Source organism: Cavia porcellus, unplaced genomic scaffold (genome assembly GCF_034190915.1).
Source record: "Cavia porcellus strain 051 isolate PalLab524CR breed Dunkin Hartley unplaced genomic scaffold, mCavPor4.1 scaffold_27, whole genome shotgun sequence".
NCBI classification, from domain to species: domain Eukaryota; kingdom Metazoa; phylum Chordata; class Mammalia; order Rodentia; family Caviidae; genus Cavia; species Cavia porcellus.
Window position 1 is genome coordinate 52944299 of NW_026947510.1, and position 25911 is coordinate 52970209.

Genomic DNA, 25911 nt, shown 5'->3' on the forward strand with positions numbered 1-25911 from the left:
ATCCTGCGTCCTTCTGGACAACAGCCTGGCCCCTCCTGCCATGAGTCCTGCCCTGGCCCTAGGTGACCTGCCTCACGAAGGCTCACCAGCAGCATTCATAGGCAGCCAGGTCTGGCGTGCAGATGCCAAATGGGAAGACAGGGTGGGGCATGTGGTGCCAGTGTGCTCCCCCTCCCCCGACTAACACGACCTGGAAATGCCTGCCAGCCTCAGCTTTGGTTTGCAAGGGAGGAACCGGGGTCCTCCTGCAGGTGACCAGCCGGAAGCTTCAAAGCTTTGCTGCCTCCACAATCAGTCAAGCACCAGTCCCGGGGAATTCACAGGACAAGAGGCTCCTGGCTGGCCAGGGCCATCATCTCCACCAGGACCAGGGTCTGAGCTGAGGGCAAACACAGCCCAGCCACAGCACCTGTGAGATGGCTCCCCAGTGGCTCCAACAGTAGGGTCTCTGCAGAGACCACTGAGAAACGTCCAGGTGTACCGGGAACCTTCCTCCCCGGCCAACTGGACTCCAGCAACTGGAGCCCAGGTCTATGACCGCTGGGCTTGACTGAGGCCATTGCAGATAGAAGGTTCTCTATGGCACAATTCTTCTGCATAATTGTCAGAAAGCCACCAAACAGAAACGGCCATGAAGAGCAGAGCCAGAGGCCACATGCTGTCCCTGGGGGGCATCGAGGTGCATGAGTTCAAATGCATGTGTGTGTGTGGCCCCATGTGAGTCCAGAGAGCCACCCTGCCAAGAGACCCATGTGAACTGCAGTGCGGGTTCCCTGGCAATCCCGCCTTACCCTGTTGTCTACAGCCCCCTTTCACAGACCAGAAAATGGAGGCTCAGAGATGCCAGCTGTGCCTGGGTCACAGCAGTCTCCGAGCTGGTTCCACTAACCCCAGGGCCCAGTGGCCATGTGAGGGACTGGGAGGGGAAGGGGTCCTCTTTGCAGGGGGGAAACACACAGAGTGAACCCCAGGTCTGTCCCCAGCCCCAGCATACTCCCAGGGTGAGTCTGGGACACAAAGCAGACAGCAGCCACCTGAATCATGAGGGGACACAGCATCCTTTAATCACAGGGACGAGCAGGACAGAGTGTGGTCAGCAGAGCGGGGCCCGTAGCACCAGCCTTCGTGGCACGTGGCAGGCTGTTTCCATCACCCTGCCACGTGGCCCTGGCTGTGAGCACCAGAGAGTGGCCCAAGGCCACCTCTGCCCCAGAGTCTGCAAAAGCACCAATGGCCAGAGGCTGTGGCCCTCTCTGGACTGAGGACCAGGCCCCCGGGGAGACAGAGAAAGACTGGTGGCCACCAGGCCACACAGCCCAGGAAAGGAGGGCAGAGACCTCTCCCAGGACCTTGCTTACCAACGCAGCATAGGGGAGGCCTCCCAGTGACCTGAGCACGGCCCATGTCACCCCACAGACCTGCAGAGGATTCCCAGGCTACACCTCCTGTCCTGGACCACTGCCCACCGCATCTGTCAGGGCAGCACCACCACAAAGGCCACCGTGGCAGAAGCCGCCTGCCCAGCCTTAGCACCCTGAGACAGGCTGGCAAGTCGGGGCACTGGGCTGGTGAGAGGGGCCTGGGAGGCCAGAGAGCACCGGGGACAGGCGTCCTGTCTGACAGCACCGAGAACCCATGCCTGACAGACGCCTTTAGTGAGAGGCTGAGCAAGGCCCTGGCAAGCCCAGGGGTGGATGGATGGGAGAGGTGTGGCGGGGAAGCCCAGAGTCCCAGCGGGCCACAGTCAGCCCTGCGGGCCACTAGGAGTCTGGGCTCCATCCCGGGGCTGCTTTTGTCCCCACGTGCTCCCAAACTCCTGAGTTGTCTCCCACAGGACCCTGGGCCTGTCCCAGGCTCCTCTGGGGTGGCTTTCATGATGGGTGCTGAGCAGGAAGGTGGCATGTGGAGGGAGAAGCACCCCACTTGGGGACCCTGTGCACCAGGGGCATGGGAAAATGAAGCACCTGAGCGCCCAGAGCACGGGCCTGTCTGAGGAGAGCCCTGCATGTTCTCTGGGTCTGGATTCAAATTTGAGTATTCATTAGTGTCTGCCCCATCCCCACCCAGGCTGGGCTGGGTGCTCACCACGGGCAGTACAAGGTGCACTGTGTCTGATTTGCCTCTGCTTTCCTGGGACTAAGCATGGGCTCAGTGTTTGATGAATGAATAAAATGAATAGTCGCTGCAGGGATGGAGGTAAAAAGAGAAGTAAGAGAGGAAGGAAAAGGCAAAGAGAATAGGGAGGAGAGTCCTGCAGTGATGAGAGAATTTGAGGATGGCAGGAGAATCTTACAGTGACTAGATGATTCCAGAATATTTGGATAATAGCATTCTAGAATATCCAGGACATACTAGAATGTTCAAAAGATCATTGAATGTTCTAGACCATTCTAGAATGGTCTAGAATGTTCTGATGGGTCTAGAATATACTAGAATATTCTGAAAAATCTAGAATATTCAGCAAGTACCAGAATGAAGTACTGGAGTATGGTCCACAGACCCGTAATCTCAGCACCACTTAGGAACTTCTCAGAAATGCAGAATTCTGGGGCCCACTCCAGACCAGCTGGATCAAGATCTGCAATTTTCCAAGATCCTCAGGAGACAGAGGCACACATCAAGTGTGAGGGCTGGGCTGTGAGTCTAGGAAAGTTCTAGAGTGCAGAGGTTAGAAAGTTCCTGGGAATAAATGCCAGAGAGGCGAGAAGGGCAGAAGCCGACCGGGGACTTGGCGCTGGGCGGTCCCCACCTGCCAGGGGGCCAGGCCAGCCTGCGAGGCTCCTGAGTCCCCCGGGTGCCCAGCAGCGCTCAGTCATCCTCGGGCTTGATGAGGTGGCCGCTGAAGGTGATGTAGGTGTCCACATCGTCGCTGTACACGGCATTCTCACGCTCCCGCTTGAAGAGCCGCACCCAGACGCGGTCACCGGGCGCCAGGGCCAGCATCACGCTCTGGCTCTGCATGATGCTGCGGTCGCTGGGCTGCGCGTACAGGATGACGGCGGCCGCCCCGTTGTGCACCACGTGCACGTAGGTCTCCTTGAAGTTCCAGCTGTGCACGTTGAGGCTGAAGAAGTAGAGGCCGCGCAGGGGTGCCACGAACTGGCCGGCGGCCATGTCGAAGTGCCCGTCGGGGTTCACGAAGACGGTGTCGAAGAGCAGCGGCTGGAAGTCCTCGCTGCTGTGCAGGGCCGCCTTGCGGCCCACCGAGAAGGCCGAGGAGCGCGTGCGACACGGGCTGCCCGGGCTGCCCGCCTGGCCCTTGGCACCCTTGATGCCCTGCGGGCCCCGGTCCCCTCGGGAGCCCTCTTTGCCCAGCTTCCCTGGGGTGCCAGGCAGGCCTCGGTCTCCTTTGTCACCTGTGGGGACAGAAGGGAGAAGTCAGGGCAGACAGCTGAGCCAGTGCCAGGCACTCGGTTTTGGGGGGCTCTGTCCCCACCTGGGCACCTACTGTGCGCCAGCCATCACTTCCCCAAACATCCCTCTGAGTAGAAGCAATAAAGACAGGTCCAAAGGAGACAAAGTCGCAATTTTTAGATTGTACTACTAAGACAACTGCAGATTCTAGACTCAAAGGGTCCGATGCTTGCTTCACCTTAGACGTGTTCTCTCCCCTCGGGTTTCTCACCCCTAAGCTTCTAAGAGCCTTAAGGACGGGAAAGCTGTAAAATGGGTCCATGCTTTTCTTCCCATACTGTCAGCTCGGCCTTCTAACCTCAAGGAAAGAACATTATCAACCGGGCCTCCTGTTTCTAACCTTCAAACTCGGGCAAAGCTTTCCATTCTAACGCAGTCGCTAACAGGCGACCTAGGAGCCTAGGGCTGCACACTGCAGGTCGTCTCCACGACCATGTAAACCTCCCAGCCCCAGACCACAGCGCCTACCTCACCCCGAGCACCCACGTGCCTTCCTGGCAGCACTGCCAGGCCGTCCCCATCCATCCAGGGCGCTGGCAGCCCCTAACCGGGTCCCCAAGTCTCTAGGCAGGTGTTCCTGCTGGGTCTCGCTCGAGGCTGACCCTGAACACACTTCTGTGAGCCTGACGCGGAGCCTGGAGTCACACCTGTGGCACGTTGTGACAGGGTGGGGAGAGGAACAGCGAGGGGATGCAGGCCCTTGGAGGAGAAGGGGGCCAGAGGGGTCCCAGGCTCCATCGAGGTCAGTGCCCCCCAGCCTGTGCGTGGGAGAACGGCCTGACGTGTGCACCGCACTTCACAGTTCGCAGGACACCCACTCTGCCCCTGCTCAGAGGAGGGAGGAGGGTACAGAGCAGGGCAGAAGACCCGGGAAGAGGGGACCAGCCTGACCCATGGGTGAGGAGCCGGGGCTGGGGCCCACCCGGGGCCTCCTGTCACCACAAACTGGCCACGTCCAGCATGCAGTGGCGTGGGGCTTGGGGGCAGACAGCTAGGGAAGCAGTATTAGCACACAGGCGCCTCCAACCTCAGCGCAGCGCTGACCGACAAAGTGTGGGCGCATGAAGAGGGATGGCCGGAAGGGAGCTGTCCCCCAGGAAACGAGAATGGGGCGGGGAATCTCAGACCCCAGCCACAGTGGCCTTGTGGAACCTCAGGAACAAGTCCTGCTCTGTCCCTGATGTATGATTCAAGGAGAGTTCCTCCCCAGTGGGAGACTCAGTTTTCCCATCTGCAAAGTGGGAGGAGTGGCGACCTTATGGGGTCAGTGTGAGCAAAGACAGATGCCGAAGACCTCAGGCACTTGGCCACAGCTGTCACCGTCCCAGCCCCCTTCAAACAGCTGATATCACAGGGCAGGGGACCCCAGTGGGCTCTCCGCTGCTGCCCATCCCTGCCTCTGGCCCTGCTCTCCATTCTGCATGTGGCACTGGAAAGGTCCCTCTGAACCCTACGTAGGTCAGGCCCGTCTCAGCTCCAACTCTCCCTGGTCCCACCCGCAGAAGCCCGAGCCCTGATCCGATGGCAGCTGTGGCGAGAGCATGGGCCCCGTCCCTTCTCCCCCTGCTTCTTTAGCACCCCCGCCTGCCCCAGGGTTTTGGCACCTGCCATACCCCAGCCTGGAAGTCCCCCTCTCCCCACCGTAGGCCTCCACCCCCTCACGCACCCACCTTCCCATCCCCAGAGGACACCAACACTGGCGTCATCAGGCTAGGCGGCCTGCCTGTCCCAGGGCTCCTCCGGCCCCAGCCTGCCTCATGGGACTCACCCTTCAGGATGGTGATGTTAATGTAGGGCCTGACCTCGGGCACGATGTAGGGCAGGGCGGATGGAGGGGCCACCACCGAAGCATCAGCCGGGGCCAGTGCGTCCTCCGAGTCACCGTCCTCCGAGTCACAGCACCGTCGGCAGCCGCCGGGAAGGCTGGGGTCCACGACTTCCCCAGAGGTGGGCTCCTCTGCGGGGACCCCAGACACCACGAGAGGTAGCAGCAGCGCTGCCCAGAGGAGACGCGGGCTGGTCATCTCCATGGTGGCCTGGAACACGGAAGGGACCCAGCAAGTGCACTTCACTCCTGGTCTCCAGGAAATCCGCGCTTAGGACCCCTGCTTGGCTGGCAAGGGCCCTGAGGGTGCCCAGGGCCACAAAGAAGACAAGGGGCTCGGGAGGTTGGGCTGGGGTGGGTAGGGAGGTGCCAGGGCCATGAGGACAACTAAGGTGGCTGCACAGATGAGAACATGGGCCCCGGGCTGGCAGGGGGAGCTGGGCCACCTGGACATCAGTCCAGGGTCTGCAGTCTCGTTCTCGGGAGAGGGGACATGCAGAGCCTCCCTGCTCGGGCCAGGAGCACCCGCGTTCTGACAGAGGAGACAGGAGGGCTGGTCAGATCTAGCATCTGGGACACGTGCCACAAGAGGGGACCCTGTGGGGCGCGTGGGTGACAACAGGGTCAACACAGCCTTGAGATACTGGGGAAACGTACTGGTCACGAACCGCAGTCCACTCTAGCCCCGGCAGCACCTCTGCGGGAAGAGAAGGCGTTGCCTCGCTGGGCAGGCAAGAAACAAGTCCCCTCTGGAGGGTGTGCGGCTTGGCAAAGGCTGGTGTCAGCCTTTAGCACCTTTGTGTAGTCAACAACCTGCACAACCCAATGTTACCAACAAACCTGGCACCGAAGTCTGAGTGAAGTCACTGGAGGGGGACTGTGTCAACCACCACAGACCTCCCAATCGGCCACCGAGAGGTCATTTGGAATTAAGGGCAAGACAAGGAGGTGTGGAAAATTCAAAAGGATCAGGGAAGCCCAAGGGCCGGTGAGGATCTGCCTCTGACTGTTGGCCCCGAGGGATCTAAGTTCGGTGGCCTGGACTCCAGCGAAGGGGCAGACCGGGGTGGGTGAGGTGGGCAGGAAGCCCCGCAGGGAGCCTCTGAGATGGTGGCAGCCCCGGGGCTGTTGTCACCCAGTGATCACAGATCAGAAACTCGCTTCTGAAACCAGACTGGTTTTTACACTTCTAGAGTTTCTTTGTTTATTTCCTTTTTGTTCTCCTTTAACATTTAGTACAATTCAAAAATATTTTTTTGTGGTTAATACAGGTAGAGGGGGTGAGATGATTACCCTTTGAAATGTTCCCCCAGCCGGCTGAGTACCGGGAGGGGGGCGTCTCCCTCAGCCCGGGCGCTGGGTGCCAGAGGGCCCGGGGGATGGGCAGGCTGTCCCCAGAGCTGGCCTTCCCGGTGACCCTTCCCAAGTTCCTCCTGCCCGCCTCGGGGCCACTTCCGGTCCGCTGGTCACCCTCAAAGACTGGCACCCCCTGGGATTATGGCCAGCTCTGCTTTGTAAAGCACTGGTCCCCCCTCCTTTCCCCACGGCTGGGGGACGTGATCTCGGTGGGGGACAGGAGTGGGGATGGACGTCTGAGTCAGAACCCAGACACCAAAGTACACACGCTGTGATCTGAGGCTAGTGGCTTAACGCCTTGGTACTCACGAGATGCCCCGCACCACCTCTGTGCCCAGAGAGCTGGGAAGGTTACACGCAGGGAAAGTACCTACGTTGTCAAAAACACTACAGAGTCCGTTCCCTCCCCTGCTCCATGCCTGTGGGCCGGGGAAGGCACAGGAGCTCCCCCACCAGGCTGGCACCGTCTGGGGACATTTCCATTTCCTACAGGTCCCGTCTGATGGGAGCCACAAGCTGTGAGGGACAGCACAGAAGCAGGGGCAGGAAGCAGGAAGCCAGGCCGCCTCACCACGGGCAGTCATAGCTGGCTGGCCCGGGGAGGTGCCAGGCAGGGACCGGGTGTGGGGACCAGCCTATCCGGGGGTCACTGCTGCCTCTGTTGGGGAGCTGTGTCCTCCGTGGGGAGCAGGGTGACCCTTGTGATCCAGAGGCTGGTGCCCCTGCAGGGGTGGCCACAGCTGGGGCTGTGTAAGACAGCGTTCAGTCAGGGAAGCGGGGCTGGCGCTGTCCACAGAGAGCAGCCAGGCTGCCCAGGAAGAGGGAGGGGAGGGATCCCGGGCTCGGACCCCAGGCCCTCGGCCGGCCGAGCCCTGCAAGGGGCCTCCTGCCACTCACCCTGTGTCCTGCGGCCTCCCTGCACAGCGGCTCACGGACCCGGGGCCTCTGGGCAGCCGCTGGTTCCAGGGTCCATGCCCGTGAGGGTGACTTGTTGCTGCCTGGCTGATCCTCAGCCCAGCGAGCAGGAGGAGGAGGAGGAGGAGGAGGAGGAGGAGGAGGGGGCGGGAGCGCTGAGCTGGCTGCCCATTCCCTCCTCCTCACCCCCCCTTCCTCCCTCCCTGCGCCAGGCCGCTCTGGAGATTAAGGGCCCGGGATTTCCGCTGCTTAACTCTTTGAACGTCTGATGCATGGGGTTTGATTCAAAGCCTGGGAAGGCAGAGCAGAGAGGCGGCCGGGGGCCCTGTGTCTGGACTGGGAAACTGAGGCAGCCAGGGAAGAGGGCTAGAGTCCCCTAAGCTGCTGAGGAAAAGCAGATGGCGCTGGAGACTTCCCAGTCCGGGGACCCAGAGTGGCACTCTCTGCCGAGTGGCAGACGTGGTGTGGATGTGGGCAAGGACACCAGCGTCCACCCTCCTGCTCCAGGTTCAAATCCTGGCCCTGCCACCCCTAGCCAGGGGCCCGGCCAATCTCTGCCTTTCAGACCCCGAGGCCCTAGTTCACTGTCACCATCCACGTGCCATGCCTGTGGGACAGGCAGGAGCCCCCTCCAGTGCCAGGGAGGGACAGCAAGTGAACACCAGTCCTCCTCCTCAGCCCGGAACTCTGTCATCACTTTTATTCAGCCTCCTGATCCTCTACATCCAGGCCCCCAGGGAACTGACCCCCAACACACCCAGAGAGCAGCCTGTGGGCCCCTAGGTCTGGGCAGGGCCCCGCCTCAGTTTCCTTCTGGGGAGGCGGGGAGAAGCTGAGCACAGGCTGCAGTCCTGACTCTCCAGTCTGGCTTTCTGGAGCCAGGACCCTGTCCTCCAATGTCCCCTGCCCTCTGCCACCCGCCTGCGCAGAAGTCACTGCATACCCCCTTCCTAGGCCAAGTCTCATCTCTCAGGAGCCTCTGGTCCCCAAAAGTTGTTTGTACCCACTATCTCAGCCTCAGGAGAGGGAGCCAGGCTCAGGGGACAGCGGAGTAACTTGTCCAAGCTCACACTGGTGTAGAAAAGAACTGGGTGCAAACAGAAGTGCCCTCCAACCCACGGAGCCACAGCTTGGGCCAGGGAGGTCCAGGAGAACAGAGAACAGAGGGGGACAGATGTCACGTCTGGGGTTCTGCAGGCTGAACCCCAGTTCCCACTCACAACTGCACAGTAGAGAAGGAACAGCCCCTGGCTGTGTGTCCTTGACCATCCCTGTCCCTGGCCCCCAAATTTTCTATTTGTTTGGGGAACAAACAGACAGCTGTGCATCGGGCCTGGAAGGCTCCTAAGAGATGATTTAATCTGATTCCTCCATCTGACCCATAGAGACAGGACACCGGGGCCCAGCGAGGTCAAGACTTTGGCTCGAGGTCCCCACATAGCAGGCTGGAGCCCAAGCTGAGCCCAGACTCTGCTGATTTCTGGCCCTGCCCTACTCCCCCAATCCCGTACACAGTTGGAGCCGTCAAGTCTGCTCAGTCGTACAGGGGGAAACCCAGAGGAGAAAGTATAGGCCAGTAAGGGGCTGGGCCCTGGGAACCACTGTCCACGTCCTCTACATGGCCCTATCCAGGGCAGCATTCCCAGGGCGCAGTGCCAGGGCAGGGGAGCCACCCTCCTACATGCCCGAGGCCACCATGGGAAAAGGGCAGAGTCAGCACCACCAGGGGCGGGGACCGCGCTGGCTGTTTCTGAGCCCGCTGAGAGGCTGAGAGGCTGAGGAAAGAGAGTGGGGAAGACGGATGGATGGGGCCAGAGAACCAGCCAGGGAACCTGGCAGGCGTGTCCGGGGTCAGCTGCGTGGCCGGCAGTGCGCACCCCACGTGCACACTCAGCATGCTACGTACACAGAAGATGAAGCTGCCATCCAGAAGGACGTGACTTGCAGGTTTGAAGGGAGCTCTTTGGGCCCCCAGCCAGTCGATGGCCCAGAAAAGGGCCCTCTGTCCCAACCGCACCCGCTCCCCACATCCAGGCAGCTGGCGGAGGCACAGCAGGTACAAAAGCAGGGCACGGGATTATTACACTTACTTCCCGCCCACCCTGCCACCATCCCTGGAAACTGCTCCATGTGGGATCCATCGCGGTCTGTCCAGCCTGGATCTGAAATGTTCTCCTAAAGCTCAAGTGCTGAGGGCTTCACACCCACGGCAGCCGTGTTCAGAGGGGGTGCCCTGGGGAAGGAGGCTGCATCAGGAGGGCTCTGACCTCATCCACAGCTGTCTGGAAGATGATGGGAATTTAGGCGAGACCTAGGTGCATGCTCTTGGGGACTACATTTTGCTCCCAGCCCTATCCTCTCTGGTTCTCTTCTCTTTCTTGGCTTCCAGCTGCTGCGAGGGGAGCAGTCTGGTTCCCCCACATGCTTTCTGCCTTGTTCAGCCTCACCTCAGGCCTTCAGCCACAGGGCCAAGCAACCATGGACCAACCCCTCTGCAGCTGTGAGCCTCTGTTGATGTCCTCAGAAAGCTAGCAGCAAGCCCCCACCCTCCCACCCTCCCTCCAGGCTCTCCTCCACCAGCCTGGTGGGTTAGAGACAGCTCCAGCCCTGGGGCAGGAAAACCTGGGTCATGGCTCAGTGCCATCTCCATGTAGTTGTGTGACTTTGAGCAGGATTCCTTACCCCTCTGAGCTCTGGTGCCCCTGGGCCAGATGAACAGGAGGATGCCAGGACTGTGTGCTGGTGGACAGCCAATGGGGTGCTCCGTATTGACCCGCTCAGCGCGGCTCCCCCTCAGCCTTGGGTTCCAAGATGCCCTCTACCCTTCTGCCACGACCTCCATCAGCACAGCCAACACCCAGCTCGGCAGCCCGAGTCACATTACCAAGGCCAGGATCCCAGCCACACACACCATCCCTCCTCCTGAAGACGGTGACGCGAGGACCCAGGAGTCAGCTATGGAAAGTGGGACGGGCAGTCACAGATCCAATCTTTTAAGGTCAAGCACCAATTTTAAAACTAAACAAAGGGAAACGCGAGCGCCACCTGCCGGGAGAGCCCCACACTCTCAGCCTGTGCCAGGGGTAACCCCATCTCTAACCTTAACTTCACTGCACCCTCAGCCCCCGCCCCATTAGGGGGAGGGAGGGGGACGGACTCCCCCCACCCCTGTGCACTTGCCGCCTCTTCCACACCCCAGCGCTCTCCGCAAAGCGAGGAGCCCTATCCTCTAGTCGCGGGGCCCCAGGCCAGACTCCGGAGCTCCCTGCCGCCCCAGGAGGATCCCCTCTTCCTGACCCCAAGGGTGTGGGCAGCTCCGCAACCCTAAACCCCTGAAACCCAAAGCTACTAGGGAACGGCCTGGAGCTGCTCGTACGCGAGGGAGGTCTTTGAGGGTCCAGAACTCATGTAAATCGAGAGCAGAGGCGAGTATAGCCGAAAAGAGGCGAGTCTGGCCGAGAGAATCCGAGATTGGCCGAAGAGAGTCAAGTCTAGTCGAGCCCGGCCGAGCGGAGCTGGGGGACAGGCGCTAACGTCCCGCAGCGCCCCCTGCAGGACGCACAGCAGAAAAATAAGCAGTGGTCTCAGAGCTCTCCCCACACCAGCATCTCTCTGTCCATCCGGTCCCCATTTTCATAGTTGGTTTTTTTTTTTTAAACCATGGACCCTGAAGTGGGGCCGGGAAGAGCCTTCTTGGTCCCGGTCCCGGTGCTGTGACCCTGGCTAAGTCACAGGACCTTTCAGTCGCTGCTGTCAGAACCGGAAGGTCGCACACAGCTTCCTGTGGACAGACTCAGGCTGTGCCCTGGGATCCCCTTCTGCACCACAGAAGGGTCCCGGCGCTTGTCTGGTGGCTTCCACAGGCCAGTGGGCAGCGCTGGGCTGCTCTGTTTGCAAATATTAACTCATGCCGGTCTCCTGAGACCAGGAACGCTGGCTTTCACCCTCATCTCAGGGGAAGCAGAGACGCAGAGAGGTTAATTAAATGCTCAAACTCAAACAGAAAACGGATGAGCCAGGACTCAAATGTCTGCACCCACTTAAATACTGCAATGGAGGGAAGAGTGGATTCGGCAGGACTTCTGGGGATCCAGGTGGCGGGTGGCGAACGGTTTTCCTGTGCCTGAATAAAGTGACACGAGCTGGACACCTTACACAAAAAGATGTCTCACAGTCCTGGTCCTGGAAGCTGGAGGTCCAAGGTCAAAGTGTCACTGGCTCGCTTCCCTTAGAAGCTTCTAAGGAATCAGTTCCCTGTCAGTCCTGGTTCTAGCAGTTTGTGGACAATCTCTGACATTCCCTGACCTGGAAAACGTCACCCCGTTACCTCTATGCCTACATGGGCTTCTTGTGTAACTGTACCCAAACTATCCAAAGTCTTCTCTTCTACTTATTTTTTTGGTAATGATCAGACCTAGGGCCTCCCACATGCTAGACTATCGCCCAGTCCCTGAGCTATGTCCCCAGCCCTTTTGAGTTGGGTGTGGTGGTGCACATTCAGGCGGCTGAGGCAGGAAGATCACCGTGAGTTCCAGGCCAGCCAGGGCTACATGAACAAGTTTAAAGCCAGCCTGCACTACACAATGAGACCCTGTCTCAAAAACAACAACCAAAAATTATATTTTGAGACAGAACCTTGCCAAGTTGCTAAGGCTGCCCTTGAACCTGCAATCTTCCTGTCTGAGCTCCTGAGTAGCTGTACCCTCCCATTTCCCTAAGGACACTAAGTCATATTGGATTAAGGGTACAGGGTGGCCTCATCTACACCTGATTCTTATATTCTACTTCCAAATAAGTTCACATCCTGAGGTTTTGGGGCTTAGGATTTCAACATTCAAACTTGGAGGTACACTATCTAGTCCCTAACAGGACCGAAGTGCCTAGCTGGCTCTATCTGACACAGCTTCTGCCTCAAATGGGCCTCTCTTCTCCCTGTCTCCCCTGCGTACACTGTGTACCTCAACCTCAGGGCCTTAGCACATGCAGGTCCTTCTGCTGGGCACACTCAGGCTCAGACCTCTGTCCCCTGCACCTTTTACTTTGCTCTGCAGAGCACACTGCATTCCTCCCCACAGATTCCAAAGTAGTGTCACCTGCAGCGCTCGTGAGGGTGCAGAGGGAACCACCCGGCCTAGGGCGGGGGCCTGGCAGGCAGTGGCTGTTTCCAAGACCTTCATTAACCTGAGCTACAGCCAAATACATGAAATAAACGGCCAGAGGCCACACATGAGGTTTAGGGCTGCACGGGCCCAGGGTCCTGGCACCCCTGACTTTGTGTCCCTGGCTTTTTAAGGTACTTGCTTTCAACCTTGCAGTGGACGCCCTGAGATTCTCACGGGAGCTGGCAGTGTCAAGCAGTGGCCCAAGGTCTTGGCAGGACAGTGACTCCAAGAGGCTGCTCGTACGACAGTGTGGGGTTCTCACTGCCTCGGGAGTTTACTTCTGTGTCTGGAGTCTCGTGGTGGCCAGGCCATCATCTTCCTGTGGGACAGAGACCACTGTCGTGCCTTCTAGGTGAAGAGCTCTCGAAGATCTGGGGGCTTTGGTGTCCCCAGCCACAGGGCCCGTGACTCCCAGCTCCTCTCCATGTCGCTGATGCTGACGCACAGCGTCCTGGTCCAAGGCCTGGTGGTCATGGGCTGTTGCCTGGCAACCATGTCTGAGCAACAAGTTCAAGGTGAGGCCTCTTACTTTGAGTTGGAATCATTTCAATGACTGGAGAGGACTCAGGCACTGCCGCTCTCCCTGCTCAGCTCACCCCAGAGCCTTCCCTCACGGTGCAGCCCTAAGATGCCTGCACCCCCATATTCCAGCCCCTGTGCCAGAGCCAGGTCCTCCTAGGCCACTCCTCTAGCCCCCACACTTGTTTATTCAGGGCCAATATGCACGTGTGTGGGACAGGGATGCACGTGAGTATGTGCATGCAGGGCTTTGGGGACCCAGACAGCCACTCCCGTGTAACTTCCAAGCCCAGGAGTCCCTCTGCCCTCCCTCAACACGCGTGTCCCAGCCCATGTTCACAGCCGAGATGTCCTGAGTATGCAGTATGCTCCCAGCACTGTGCTCGTGCAAACCACACACATGCACGCACCTCTCACCAGCAGAAGCAGCTGTGCAGTGAGCCCATACACACTTTGACTTAACCCCACCCCACTGGCCCGGTCAGATTGTCCGTCATAGATCTTCACTTTCTCTCTGGCTGGAAAAATAGACATAGTGATCTACACCTACCAATCACAGCTCCCTATAATCACCTCTTTTATGATTGGCCCAAGGGACTTTCACGTGACTCAGTTAGAGCCAATCAGCTTTCTTCTATGAGATTTTTATAGTTGAATAATAGGAAGAAAAGTTATCTACTGCTTCTGGATGAGATTGTAAGGATGTGGCCCTGGCCTGTCAGGGTATCCTCTGAAGGACCTACTTTGGGAAGCCACGTAAGAAGAGGTCAGGATCCACAGAGCCCAAACACTTCACACATGCACAATTATCTGGACTCGGCATCCAGTCAAGGAAGTGGCCCAGGCCACAGCTGTTGTCACATGTCACCATCTTTATTGACAAGAGTTAGGGGCAGAAGCAGCAAAGGATTTCCTGACCAGCCTCCTGCTTCCCTTGCAAGACACTGCTCTCTGCCCAGGAGTCAAGAAGGCAGGGGTGGCTGGAGTGCCAGGGGCAACTTCTCCCTCCGACGCTCTGGTCCTTTCCAGGGGAGCTCTACACTCTGCCCAGGGCTGGGCCTCAGGCCTGCAGCCTCCACATCAGTGTGGGTTTGAGTCTTTCCTTCCCTTTCAGGAGGTCTGCTCTAGCCCCGAGCCGTGCCTCCTGGCCCTAGGCCTCCTCTACTGCCATCTCTCAAGGCCTGTAGTGGGCGCACTTTTGAAAGCTGGACCCAGAAAGACCACCTGACATAGGAGAGGGGTGTGGGCCAAGGCTGGGCATGGGGAGCGCACCTCCACCCTGTCATCTGCCCTAGCCCAGCCCACCCCTTTCAGTGACTGGCTGTTTCCCTAGAACAACAGCTCCTGTCCCCAAATTCCAGGAGGCAGGCAGGCTGAAGCATCCACCTCCATTCTATGATGGAGAAATGGAGGTCCAGAGAGGTCAGAGCTGGTCAAGGTCCTGAGGTGACTTGAAGACTCAGGTCTCCAAAATTCTGGTTCAGGTGCTTTCCCTGAGGGCCCCCTGCCCTCGGGGAGGTGGGAGTAGGGGGCTTGGCCAGAAGTACCAACTGCCCCAGGGCCATCTCCTTGTGGCTCTAAGGGGTCATCTCGGCAGGCAGGCCAGGCCCCCTTGGACAGTGCTTATGAGAGTATAGACACTGGGGTGATGGAGGGACCTACCCTCACAACACGTGAGGGGCTCATCTTCCCAATGTCCACTCCCTGGACCTCTGTCAAGGCCACACTGGCCTTAACAGCACAAAAGGGGCTGGCCGTGTACATTTGGGGACATTTGCTGACCTGTCACATCCTTTCCTAGAGAAAAGTTGGACAGGAGATCAGTCAACCCGGGTCCATGGATACAGCTATTGAGCTCAGCCCAGTAGGACCAAGGTCAACTCCAAGGTCATCAGAATCACCTGTCCTCTTCTCTGCCCCTTCCTTCTGCTTCCTCTTCCTCCTGCCTCTTCCCCTTCCTCTTCCTTTGTCCCCTCATTCTGCTCTTCAGACACTGCCAATCTCAGCCTTGGTCTCAGAGTGAGGACGAAGCAGGTTGCAGGAGAGGGACAGGGCTGGTCCCTCCTAAGAAGCCCCCTGGGACAGAGAGTCCTGGGGAGTCTAGTTGCCTTGGGGATCAGGTGGCTGAGCTCAATGGAGGCCCAACTAGGTTTATGCAATTTGGGGCCCTCTCTAAGAAAAAGAGTACAAAATCATGAGTACAAAATGAGTGTGGAACGCCAGGCATGGTGGTGCACACCTGTAATCTCAGCACTAGGGAGGGAGGCTGAGGCAGGAGGATTGGCATGAGTTCAAGGCCAGCCTGAGCTGCATAGTGAGGTTAAGGCCAGCCTGAATTACAGGGCGAGAGCCTGTCTCAACAAACAAAATGAGCACAAGGCCTCCAAAGGACCCGAGCAGAAGAGACACTGAAGCAAGACAATTCGCTGCCTGGAAAATCAGCCGCTTTTCCCCTTGTAGGATTTCCAGCATGGCTGGAGGAGCCCCCGACGCCCGGCGGGCACCAGAGTGGGCAGGGCAGCAGAGGAGGAGGTGTGCAGGAGTTGAGCCAGCCCGGACCTGAGGCGGCCCCAGAGGGCTGAGCTGGGCCTGAATCTCCCCCGTGTCCCGAGGAGCGCCAGGCTCCTGACCTGGGCACTGCTCCAGAAGTTCAGCCTGACAGCCCAGCACTGCAGGGCTCTCCTCTCACAGAGCCCCATACAGGCTGATTTCCCCCATCCCTGAGTCACAGAGAAGAAAACAAGGCCCAGAGACAGTGAGTAACCTGCCAAGGTTCCACAGCAGTCCTGGTCATCACAAGATCAGAGTCCAGGCTCTGAGCATCCTGTGTGGCCAGGTCTATAGCCTCTGCCCTCTGGGGGCACCAGCTCTTTCCCTGCTGCCTATCGGCCCTGCACGTGGAGAGGGCCGGACTTCGGCCCGGCAGAGGACTCCTGGGGGAGGGGCTGCCCACCTTTGCCTGCCGTGGCACTGGGCGAGCGCTCCTGCCCACTGGTGCCCGGCTGCGCGATCTTGCTGACCACGCCGCCATTGAGCTCCTTCCATTTCCTCTCTTTCCTCTCCTGCTCCTCCCCACCCTCCTCTCCCTCCTCGTCCTCATCCTCCTCCTCTGTCTTCTCCAGCGGGCCGGTGGGGGGCTCCTGGCTGCGCACCCGGCGGGACGGCCGCAGCAGGACCCTGCGGAATCCCTGCTTGAAGCGGTAGGAGAGGAAGCCATAGAGTATAGGGTTGGCACAGCTGTTGGCATAGGGCAGTGCCACCACCAGGAAGTAGAGGCCAAAGAAGGCGGGCTCCTCAGGCAGCGGGCACACCACATTGACAATGTTGAGCACGTAGAAGGGCATCCAGCAGAGGACAAACAGTGCCACCACCGCCACCACCATGCGTGTGACCCTGCGCTCGGAGCGCCGGCGCCGCTGGCCCGAGGGCGCCTGCACCCACTGGCACGAGGGCGCCCACACCCGACGCCCTGCCGAGCGCACCTTCACCACGATGAGCAGGTAGCAGAGGCAGATGACCAGCAGCGGCCCAAAGAAGCCCAGCGCAGCCGTGTAGATGATGAAAGCGGCTCGCCAGGCGGCTGCCGGCTCAGGCCACTGCATGTGGCAAGTGCTCATGCCCCGGGGCACACCCGAGAAGACCACCACAGGCAGCACCACCACGGCCGAGGCCACCCAGACAGCCGCGCTGACCATGCGGGCCACCGGGGCTGTGCGCCAGCGGGCCGAGCGCGTGGGGTGCACCACGGCCAGGTAGCGGTCCACGCTCATGACCGTGAGGCAGAAGATGCTGGTGAACTGGTTGATGCCGTCCACAGCCATCACCAGGCGACACATGAGGGAGCCGAAGGGCCAGTAGGACAGAGCATTCTGGGCGGCCAGGAAGGGCAGCCCCAGCATGAAGAGCTCATCCGCCAGAGCAAGGTTGAGGATGTACACGCTGGTGACCGACGGGCTGGCTGTGTGCCGCAGGACCACGTAGATGACCAGTGAGTTCCCCAGAAGCCCCACCACGCACACCACCAGGTAGACAAGAGGGATCAGGATACCGCTGATGGCCAGCCCTGCCGGGCCCGGGGCCACAGAGCTGTTTCCAAGGGTGGTGTCCAGCGGCCAGGCCGAGGAGGCATTCCCAGGGTCCACGGTCGTGGGCACCGGTGAAGCATAGCCAGGAGTGTCCATGGCCCAGGGCAGCAGGTCAGCAGTCAACTACGGCCTGGGGGGAGGAGGACACAGCTGAGTCACAGCAGAGGACGGTGGTCTCAGCCCCTCGCCTGCTGCACTGAGGTTGGAGACTGACCACCTGCCAGTTTACGGTGCCACACAGCCCAGCAAGATTAGGGGGGCTGTGCTGCTTATCGGGTGAGAAGTCTCAAGGAAGTGAGGTGCCCCCCACCAAGGTCACATTACTGGGGTGTGACACAGGACAGGAAGTTCTGCGGCTTCATAAAGTAATTCATGCCCTTTCCAGCAATGGCGCCTAGCTGGCAGGGCCACAGGAAGTGGACTGCACTGCCCACTCCAGTACCCTCAGCCCTGGGAAGCCTATCCTCAAGCTGAATTGGGGTCACACAACAGGAACCTCGGAGGACCCATGAGCTCCCAAATTTCAGATGAAAACATGTCTGTGAGCCAGGTGTGAGGGTGCATGCCTGAACTCCCAGCACTCTGGGAGGCTGAGACGGGAGGATTGCAACCTGGAGCCCAGCCTGGGCTTAGTGAGATTCTGTTTTAAAATTTAAAAAAAGGAGTGAAAGTGTAGCTGGGAGCAAAGGCCCTGGGTTCAATCCCAAAACAAAACAAAACAAAACAAAGCTGCCTGGGTCTTTTGTGGCAGAGTCCAGAGCTTCCACCAGATGCCTGATTCCAAATGAGCAAAGCACCCACAGGGCCACGGGAGAAGTGCCCTCAGTAATTCCCTCTGCCCCGCTGTCCCACTGGCCCCACCTAGGCCTGCCCAGAGGCAGCTGTGCCCTGTGGGAGGGTGCGGAGGTCCCCCACGCCCTCACAGCCCAGCTGGGGAGGGGACGTCTGTGAACACATGCTGGGTGCTGCCGCAGGATGGCCAGGTCCCCCCCCCCCACCCTGCTGCACACACGAGGAGCCGATGTCCCAGCGGGGCCTACTGGGGCAGCAGCATCATGCCCACCGGCACCACAGGCCCACCAGCAGTTCCTCGTGCCCTCACCAGCCCTCTCCATCACAGCTCCTGGGTGTCAAAGCCGGGTGGCCTTCCTGGGTTCCCTGCTGGACTCTGTGCCCCTTAAGTGTGGAGATGCATCCAATCCCGGTCCCTCTTCCCTTCCTTCCACCCCCTTAGCCAAGCATGGCTCCGTCCGCATGCGAGCACAAGACCTGGGGCCGAAGGAGTGGGAGTGGACGGTCCTCAGCACAGAGCTGGGGGGGAATGGAATGGAGGCCAGGCGGGACTCGCCGGACTTCTTAGTGGGACTTCCAGCTCCTGGAGGCCAGGCTGGGAGCACCTACCTCCTAAGGACCTGTCCTCCTGCCCCTTGACCCCTGGCTGCCTCCGGTGTTCCCTGCAGAAACTGTGATGGGAACACACATTCACCTTGGCCTGAGTTTGGAAGCGCAGGGATCCTCAGCAGACTCAGGGAAAGGGAAGATGGAGAACTTCATGGCCTGCAATTCCTCCCAAGACCTGTAGTAGGCGCTGCCCCAGGCAGGAGAACCTCTGCCAGGCAAAGCTCCCAGCAGGCACTGGGAGCCAACTGGGCGGTGCTGAGGATGGCAGAGGACCCCGGCTTTCACAGCTGAGTTTGGAGCAGCCTCCCTTCCAGGGTGGGAGACCGGCGGAATTCTGAGCCTGGGGACGCTTAGGCCCAGCCTGTCCCCGCCCCTCACCCTCACTCTCCAGTCCTGGCACTGGGAGATGGGAGGGTGGGCTCTAGGGTCAGTGCTGCCAGCTGCATACCACTGAGCCTGACTGTGCCAGGTTACTGGGGAAACTGGTGCCCCTGAGAGAGACACCTCTATTGTCCTCAGTGACAGAGGAGGACAGAGATAAAGCCAGTCATGCACAGATGGCCACAGCTGGAAAGTGCTTCCACACCACTTCCACCTCCATTTCACACGCTGGTAGACTGAGGCAGGCCAGGAGCGGGGAGGACTGGTAGACAGGGCCACAGCCAACCAGCTCAGTACTGTCCTGGCTGCTACTCACCCTCAAGACCATGGGCCCAGAGCCGTAGACTGCAGGGGACCTATAAATAGCCTTTTAAATTCTTAGAACAGTCATAGAATCTCAGTCATAGATTCTTAGGCTCCCTGTCCTTGACGCAGGATGTTAAAATTCCAGTACAGGAATCAGTGCCTGCTTGGCCCAGAACCGTAGAGTCCAGGGCCTTTAATGCCCAGCTTCCTGGGCTTAGCTGGAGGGGGTGGGGGTGGGGTGAACATCACCCGTCCACCTTGCACTCTGTTCTGCACAAAACCTCTTCAGCAACCCTGCTGGGCAGCCAATCACAGCCCAGGGCTGCAGAGGGAGGGCAGCACCAGGCTGGAGAGGAGCAGAGAGCCCGGCAAACCTAATTTCCAGGCTGGAGGACAGAAGCCCTCAGGGAAGCCCCCTCCTCCTGCTGCCAGGCAAAGGTGTGTGCAGCCTCACGTGCCGACACACACACGCCTGGGCAGGAGCACCTCGTGCCCAGCCAGACCCCCCCCATACCCGCGGATCAACTAGTCCCTTGTGGAACATAGGGCATCTAGCCTGGACTCTAGCCACAACCCGTCCCTGCCCATCCTCTCTGTCAAAGTTTAACAGCCCTGGGGCTGGCGAGCGGGAGGAACAGGGAAATTACAGCTTTCCACAAGGGTAAGGCAGACCTGCAATTGAGGAGCCGGCTTTTCTGGAAGCAGCTGGAATCCTGTACGTGATCTGGTTCATCTTTGGGAAGGAGGGACTTTTCCTCTCTGTCTGGTTTATCTTTGGCACAGCTTGCCTGAAAGCTGGGGGCGGATTCCTCCGAGGACCATTCTGTTCAGGAGGGGGAAGAAGCACAGAGAGGGTGAGTGGCTGCCCTGAGCCCCACAGCAATTAAGGTCTGCCCCCGGGGACACCAGACTCCCAGCTGTGCTCCTTGGCCTGCCTCTAGCCAGTCAGGTCGGCTGGGCCAGCCGCTACCCCTGGAGCTCTCAGCACCTAGCGTAACTCCCACAACTTGGTAATGATTGGCAGGCCACACGCTGCATTCTGGAGAGTGCCGAGGGTCGCCCTCCCTGGGAGGAGGGCTCAGAATCCCAGATCAGAGAGCTCAGGAAACTTGCGTAAGGTCACCCATCTGGCGAGTGGGAGGGGAGAATTTAAACTGGGTTCTGTCTGCTCTTAGAGTATCAATATCTCCCCGCCACGCAGCTTCAGGCTTGGAGGAGTCAGGGCCTGGGACAGCCTTGGCCAGGGCAAGTGCATGGCCCTTGATTGTCCTCGGCATCCCCAGACCTTTCTCTGAAGAGGTCCCATTGTGCTGGTCAGTACTGCCGGCCCAGCTCCCACCCTAGGCCTGGGGCCTGAGCTCTGATTTCTACCCCGCAGGCTCTGGCTTGTGGTCCGAACTCTGCCACAGAGTGACAGTGCCAGGTTGCAGCGTGGCCTTGGACAAACCCCTTCTCTTCTCTGCACCTGGTTTCCCTCTACTTAAATGCATACGTGGGTGCTGTAATGCATCCCCGGGTGGCTGGAAAGACTGGATGGGATCGGGCCAGAAACCGTGTGCTGCATGGACAGCCAGGAGCACAGGGAGCCCAGGAGCACAGCCACCCGTGAACCCCAAGGCCACCACACCTTGAATCAGTTTCCTCCAGCTCCAATCCTCACTGCTCCGAGACCCCAGGATTCTAGAGTCCTATCCCAAACTCCAAGAGGAGTGCCCCCACCCTGAAGCCCACACGGAGGCCCCGGAAGACCTCCAACTTTGCACGCCAGGACTCTGCCAGCCCCAGCCCAGCCTCCCATGTCCATCCTGGGCAGAGGGGGAACCCTGGCACCCCCTACTCCAGGACCCCAGCCCAGCCTCCTTACCTGGCCATGAGGCGAGGGCTCCTCGCTGCCAGGCTGGTCACCATCCTGCTGCACCTTCCCTCCATCCAGTCCCCAGGTGCCCCCAGAGCACCTCTAACTGGCATCCCCACGTGGTGCCCACTTTAGACCGCCTGTGGGCACTAACCCCCTCCTAGGCTCTGGGCACCCACATCTGCCCACAGAGCTGCTCCCATCTGCTCTCTCCCGGTGCGTCATGCCCGTCCATGGGACACATCCTGGGGGCACAGGGACACGTGGGGGTCTGCAGGCTGGTGTGGGGGGTAGAGGAGGAGGTGAGAAAGAGCACACAGACGGGGACTGCAAGAAGCCGGGGAGATAAAGGAAAGGGGGGCCCCCAAGGTGCGGAGAGAAAGAGGGGAGAGAGTGGTGCAGACCCAGAATGGGGGGGAGTGGAGAGGGACGCGCGTGGCAGGCAGGAGAGGAGGAGGAAAGGCAGGCAGGGGAGAAGGGACAGGAGAGAGCTGCGGAGAGAGCCAGGGGCCGCGCGAGAAGGAGGACGAGGGGGTGGCAGGCAGAGTGACAGAGAAGGATTGTGCCACAGATGGTGACATGGAGAGCCAGCAGAGGAGGGAGCCGGTGGGGGCGGGGAGGGAGGAGCCAGGCGGAGAGCAGGTGCGGGGGGGGGGGGGGGGCTGCAGGTGAGGGGAGGAGCCCGCAGAGGGCGGGGCCGACCCCGTTACCGGGGAGACTTCAGCCACCCACGCTGGCCTTGGCTCTCCAGGGAGCAGAAAGGAGCGGGCACTGGGCCAGGCCAGCGGCAGGACACCCCAGGCCGCGGTGCCCCGTGTCCCCCGGGTAGCAGCTGTGGCCCAGGTGTGAGGCTGGGCGCTGCCAGGCAGAGGGTGAGCCCCAGGGAGGGAGTCTGCAGGGGCTGCAGGGCTGTGGGCTGAACTCAGGGTGGGGTCGCCGTCCTGCAGTGGGAGCCAGGAGAGCCCCCGGCAGAGCAACGCGCTGCAGGCCAGGGCGGGAAGTGAGTATTTTTAGACTCTGAGAGCAGAGAAGCAACCTCATAGCTATGTGCAGCAAGAAAACAAATCTCCACTATATTTAATTGACAAAATTAAAAATGTAATCTCTATAATGAGGACAATTTTTTACAATAGAAGTCTGCTAATGAGAAGCAGAGAGTCCTTTGGAGGAGGATAACGTTTGGCTTAACCGGAGGATAAAACTGACATTTCCTGTCGTCAGAGGGGGGCTGCCTGGGGAGATCTGTGCAAACCTTCCCCAGCTCGGGGGCCCTGCAGACAGCGGTGGCGGCCCGAGGCCACTGAGAGGCCCGTCCTGACCACCTCTGCACATCATGCGGCCCCTGCCTCCTGGGGACGGGAGGAAGAGTCCGCGAGCAGAGGGGAAGGGATTGAGTCTCCCCTGAGGACCTCTCCACACCGGGTCACCCCACAGGAGCAAGGCTGGACCTGCCTTTGTCACCAGGTCCCAGGGCACCAGGTCACCAGGCCTCCGGTGACCACAGGTCTGAGTTCATCCTGTAGGGGGGCTCTGCCTGTAGGGGCTCCAGGGACCGCGCTCTTAGGCTGCAAGTGGGGAGTCCCTGGCACCATCCCCTCCCCCAGCAGCCCTCCTGCAGCTTCTCAGTGCCCGCTACGGCCCACCCAGCTTCATGCCCAGCAGGCCCTGCTGCCCTTGCCCACCCAAGCCCGGCACACCCAGCCTCACTCGCCCCTTCACCCTTCATTCATCTTCCACATGCCCATTGGTGCCAGGCTGGTCCTAAGCCCGAGGGACAAGATGGTGGGCGAGACCAGCCCCTGGCTCCTGGCTCACTCTGGGGAGGACAGGCAATCAACAAACACACAAATAGGGCCAGGAGAGACCTGGGAAGAGGGGAGGAAGGAGAGAAGGAGGGAGCCACTCGGCGCCATGGAAGAGGACCTGAGAGAACACCAAGCACCTGCCGGGAGGTCTTGCCACTTCAGCCCGGAGGAGGGGGCGCTTCTCGGGGTGGGAGCAGAGGCCTTCTGGACCTGATTTATCTTTCTGCAAGGTTTGTGCTGGCTGCCCGGAAGGCCACATCTGGCCAAGGGCAGAGTCGGGGACACCAGTCGGGGAGCCAGTGAAGAGTGCTGGTCTCTTGTGCCTTTGCACAGGCTGTCGGCCCTCCCCGTACACAAGACAAGTCGCTGCCCCCTATCATCTTTGGAGGTCCTCCCCAGCCTCCCCTAAGTCACCCACCCGGCCCCGAGCCCACCTGTGAGCAGCCAGCTGAGGGGGCCTAGGCCTGTCCCCACACTGGGCTGTGTCCCTCGGCCTGGCACAGGCTGGCACATGCTGGTGTTTGCCTGTCCTGAATGAATAAAGAGGGGGGGGACTGGCAGCTGGGGGGCTGGAAAGGGGCTTCTGAGCCTGCCAGCGGCAAGCATGACCCACATCAGACGACGGCCTCCCTGGGGGCCCAGGAGAGCTGGGGAACCAGGCTCGTGGGGTGTCTGGGAGCTCGGTGGCCCTGCCCCGCTGGCACTGAAGTCCTGGAGGCCTGAGACAGGGGCCTGAGAAGCCCTGACTTCAGGGGACCTGTCAGAGCTTCTGGGGTCCTGGGGGCCGCCCAGCCTACCACCCCAGACAGGACAATGCTGCCTCCTGTCAGACTCCGGCTCTTCACAAACCAGGCCCCTGACCACACGCTTAGATGGTGCCTCCGCCATCAGACAGGCGGTTTTCTGGGAGCCCCAGACTCATCTCCTCCCTGCGAGCCAGGACGCAGTTCTCCCACCCACTCTCCACCTGCCACACCTCAGAGGACGGGGCTCGGCTGCCGAGATGGACATGTGTCATCTCAAATGAGCGATGACAAACAACCTCCTCGGCCCACCCCCTGGGCCATCTCACCGCAGTCCCCCACAGGGTGTCATCTGAGTCATCCCCCAGCTGTGGGTTCCCGTGGGTCTGAGGCTCAGCTTTCCTGGCTGTGTGATCTCAGATTTGTGACTTAACCTCTCTGAGCCTCAGTCCTTCCTCTTCCACACCTGCTGTGTAGGGTTGCCATGACGATGGAATGAATCAACCTGTTTACTGCAGTTCCCAGGGACACAGAGACACTGCAGGACCTGGCCACATCTCAGTTCCCTACGGAGGGAGGACAGGGCTGGGACGCTGGGCGCAGGGCTGTGAGTCCAGTGCCTGCCCACGGAAACCTCTTGGGACCTGGCTTTTCTTCTCCAGCGGACCCAGTAGCCTTGGCACCATACTGTGAGTCTCTAAGCTGACCGCACTCTCGAGCCTGTGCTGCCCGCGGGGCCTGGCACTAGAGGAGCTCAGGACCGGGCACTTCAGTGTACTGCTGCCTTTTAAACTAAAGTCACTTGAAAAGCAAGAAGGACACAGTGACCTTGCCCGGCTCCCGATGGCAGGCGCTGAGGCCTGTGGAAAGGGGTGGAGGCGGGGGCAGCTGACCGCAGCCTGCTCAAGGGCCTCTTCTCCTCCTGGGGGACACTGGCCGCACCCCCTTTCATACAGGCGTGTGGACACTGCCTCACTCCTGGGGGCTCCTGGGGGTGGGCTCCCGCATACAGCCCAGGGGGTGAGACTCCCGTTCTCCCCCTGTGCATCCGTCCCACTGCGGTTTAGTTCCTGGGCCCAGCCAGAGACTCAGAGGGTAGAGAGCAATAGCCATGCCTCTGCTCTGCCCTCCGCCATCTACCTACCTTGGGCCCTGCCTCTGCCCTTGGCAGGAAGTGGGGCTTTTAGACACGATGCCAGACTGCGCCAGACTCTCCTACGGTCACTTGCTGCTCATTGAATGAAACCCACCGCCCCCTAGGCCTGTGTGTGCACCCTTTAATCAGAACCTCCCGCGAGCCCCAGACCCTTTGCACAGGCTGCTCTCTGTCCCTCTCCTCACCTCCAGTGGCTGAGGGACATGACGTGCTCAGGGCAGTCGTCTGTGAAGCCTCCGCTCTCGGACACTCTGCCCATTCTTCCTCTGTAATGCAGTTTTTATTTTTGTATTTTACCAAGACACTGTTTGCAAATAAAATTTTAAAATTGTGCTAAAAGGTTTATAAAAGCCAAAAAATAATTAGCTATTCTCCTATGGCCATATCCCCCGCCCTTTTCCCAGAGGTAACCCCATCCTCGTAACTATTTCTCCAACTTGCTGAATGTCACGTTTCTTTTTCTCACCCCGATTCCTAATTTTACTCCTATCTATGGAGTCATCTGCTATGGTAGATGAGCCGTTTAGATTCCTTTTTGAGGCGGGATCTTACTGTGTAGTTCAGCCTGGCCTTGAACTCACTCTGTAGTCCAGGCCGGCCAGCAACTCTCCTGCGTCAGCCTCCCAAGTGCTGGGGTGATGCGCTGCACCACCACACCCGCCGGGGGCTGAGATCCCTTGTGCCCTCACCTCCCCTTCTCCACGCCCTTCCTCCCTCCTCAGCATGATCTATGTCACAAAATGTCAGTAATGCAACGTAAACACTACTTTCTGCTCAACCAACAGTTCCCGATTGTCTCCTTTGTCATTTGCTCAGTTTTTTCTAAGACGTCATGGTTTGCTTGGACCAGTATTTCCATCCGTGTCCAACAGCTCCATAAAAGCCTGAGAGTGCAGTTTCCAGATTCCAACCATGAATATTTTTCCTGGCGACTACCAAGCGCCTCTCCCCTGACCCGTGCTGCCCCTGACACCTCGCTATAGCTCGG

At 59.7% G+C, this 25911-nt stretch overlaps 2 protein-coding genes and 1 long non-coding RNA gene across 5 annotated transcripts; 1 reads left to right on the forward strand and 2 right to left on the reverse strand.

Annotated features, from left to right (window-relative positions):
* Nucleotides 1-1039: 1039 nt before the first annotated feature.
* Nucleotides 1040-11900, reverse strand: C1qtnf6 (C1q and TNF related 6). Of its 2 annotated transcripts, none has more exons than XM_013153197.2 (3): nucleotides 10193-11900; nucleotides 5183-5450; nucleotides 1040-3356 (listed from the first exon to the last, which is right to left on the reverse strand). In XM_013153197.2, exons 2-3 carry the CDS (start codon nucleotides 5442-5444, stop codon nucleotides 2809-2811), a joined length of 810 nt encoding a protein of 269 aa, XP_013008651.1. In that variant the 5' UTR covers nucleotides 5445-5450; nucleotides 10193-11900; the 3' UTR covers nucleotides 1040-2808. The 2 variants fall into 2 exon arrangements, with proteins under 2 accessions (XP_013008651.1, XP_003470408.1); XM_003470360.4 differs by lacking the exon at nucleotides 10193-11900 and adding an exon at nucleotides 7493-7729.
* A 2143-nt stretch (nucleotides 11901-14043) lies between these two features.
* Sstr3 (somatostatin receptor 3) lies at nucleotides 14044-20183 on the reverse strand. Its single transcript, XM_005003837.3, has 2 exons — nucleotides 20037-20183; nucleotides 14044-17406 (listed from the first exon to the last, which is right to left on the reverse strand). The coding sequence occupies exon 2, from the start codon at nucleotides 17370-17372 to the stop codon at nucleotides 16074-16076; it is 1299 nt and encodes a 432-aa protein (XP_005003894.1). The 5' UTR covers nucleotides 17373-17406; nucleotides 20037-20183; the 3' UTR covers nucleotides 14044-16073.
* LOC134473597 (uncharacterized) lies at nucleotides 20031-25701 on the forward strand. Of its 2 annotated transcripts, none has more exons than XR_010043910.1 (2): nucleotides 20031-20218; nucleotides 24245-25701. It is a non-coding gene; the product is annotated as an uncharacterized LOC134473597 (long non-coding RNA). The 2 variants fall into 2 exon arrangements; XR_010043911.1 differs by lacking the exon at nucleotides 24245-25701 and adding an exon at nucleotides 20743-21680 and having other exon boundaries at nucleotides 20041-20218.
* Nucleotides 25702-25911: the final 210 nt, after the last annotated feature.

Bases quoted from the DNA above. Each gene is read 5' to 3' on its own strand.
- C1qtnf6 (XM_013153197.2), bottom strand. From the start codon at position 5,444: ATGGAGATGACCAGCCCGCGTCTCCTCTGGGCAGCGCTGCTGCTACCT. The intron at 3,357-5,182 runs GTGAGTCCCATG...CTGTCCCCACAG, and splicing joins TAACATCACCATCCTGAAGG to GTGACAAAGGAGACCGAGGC.
- Sstr3 (XM_005003837.3), bottom strand. From the start codon at position 17,372: ATGGACACTCCTGGCTATGCTTCACCGGTGCCCACGACCGTGGACCCT.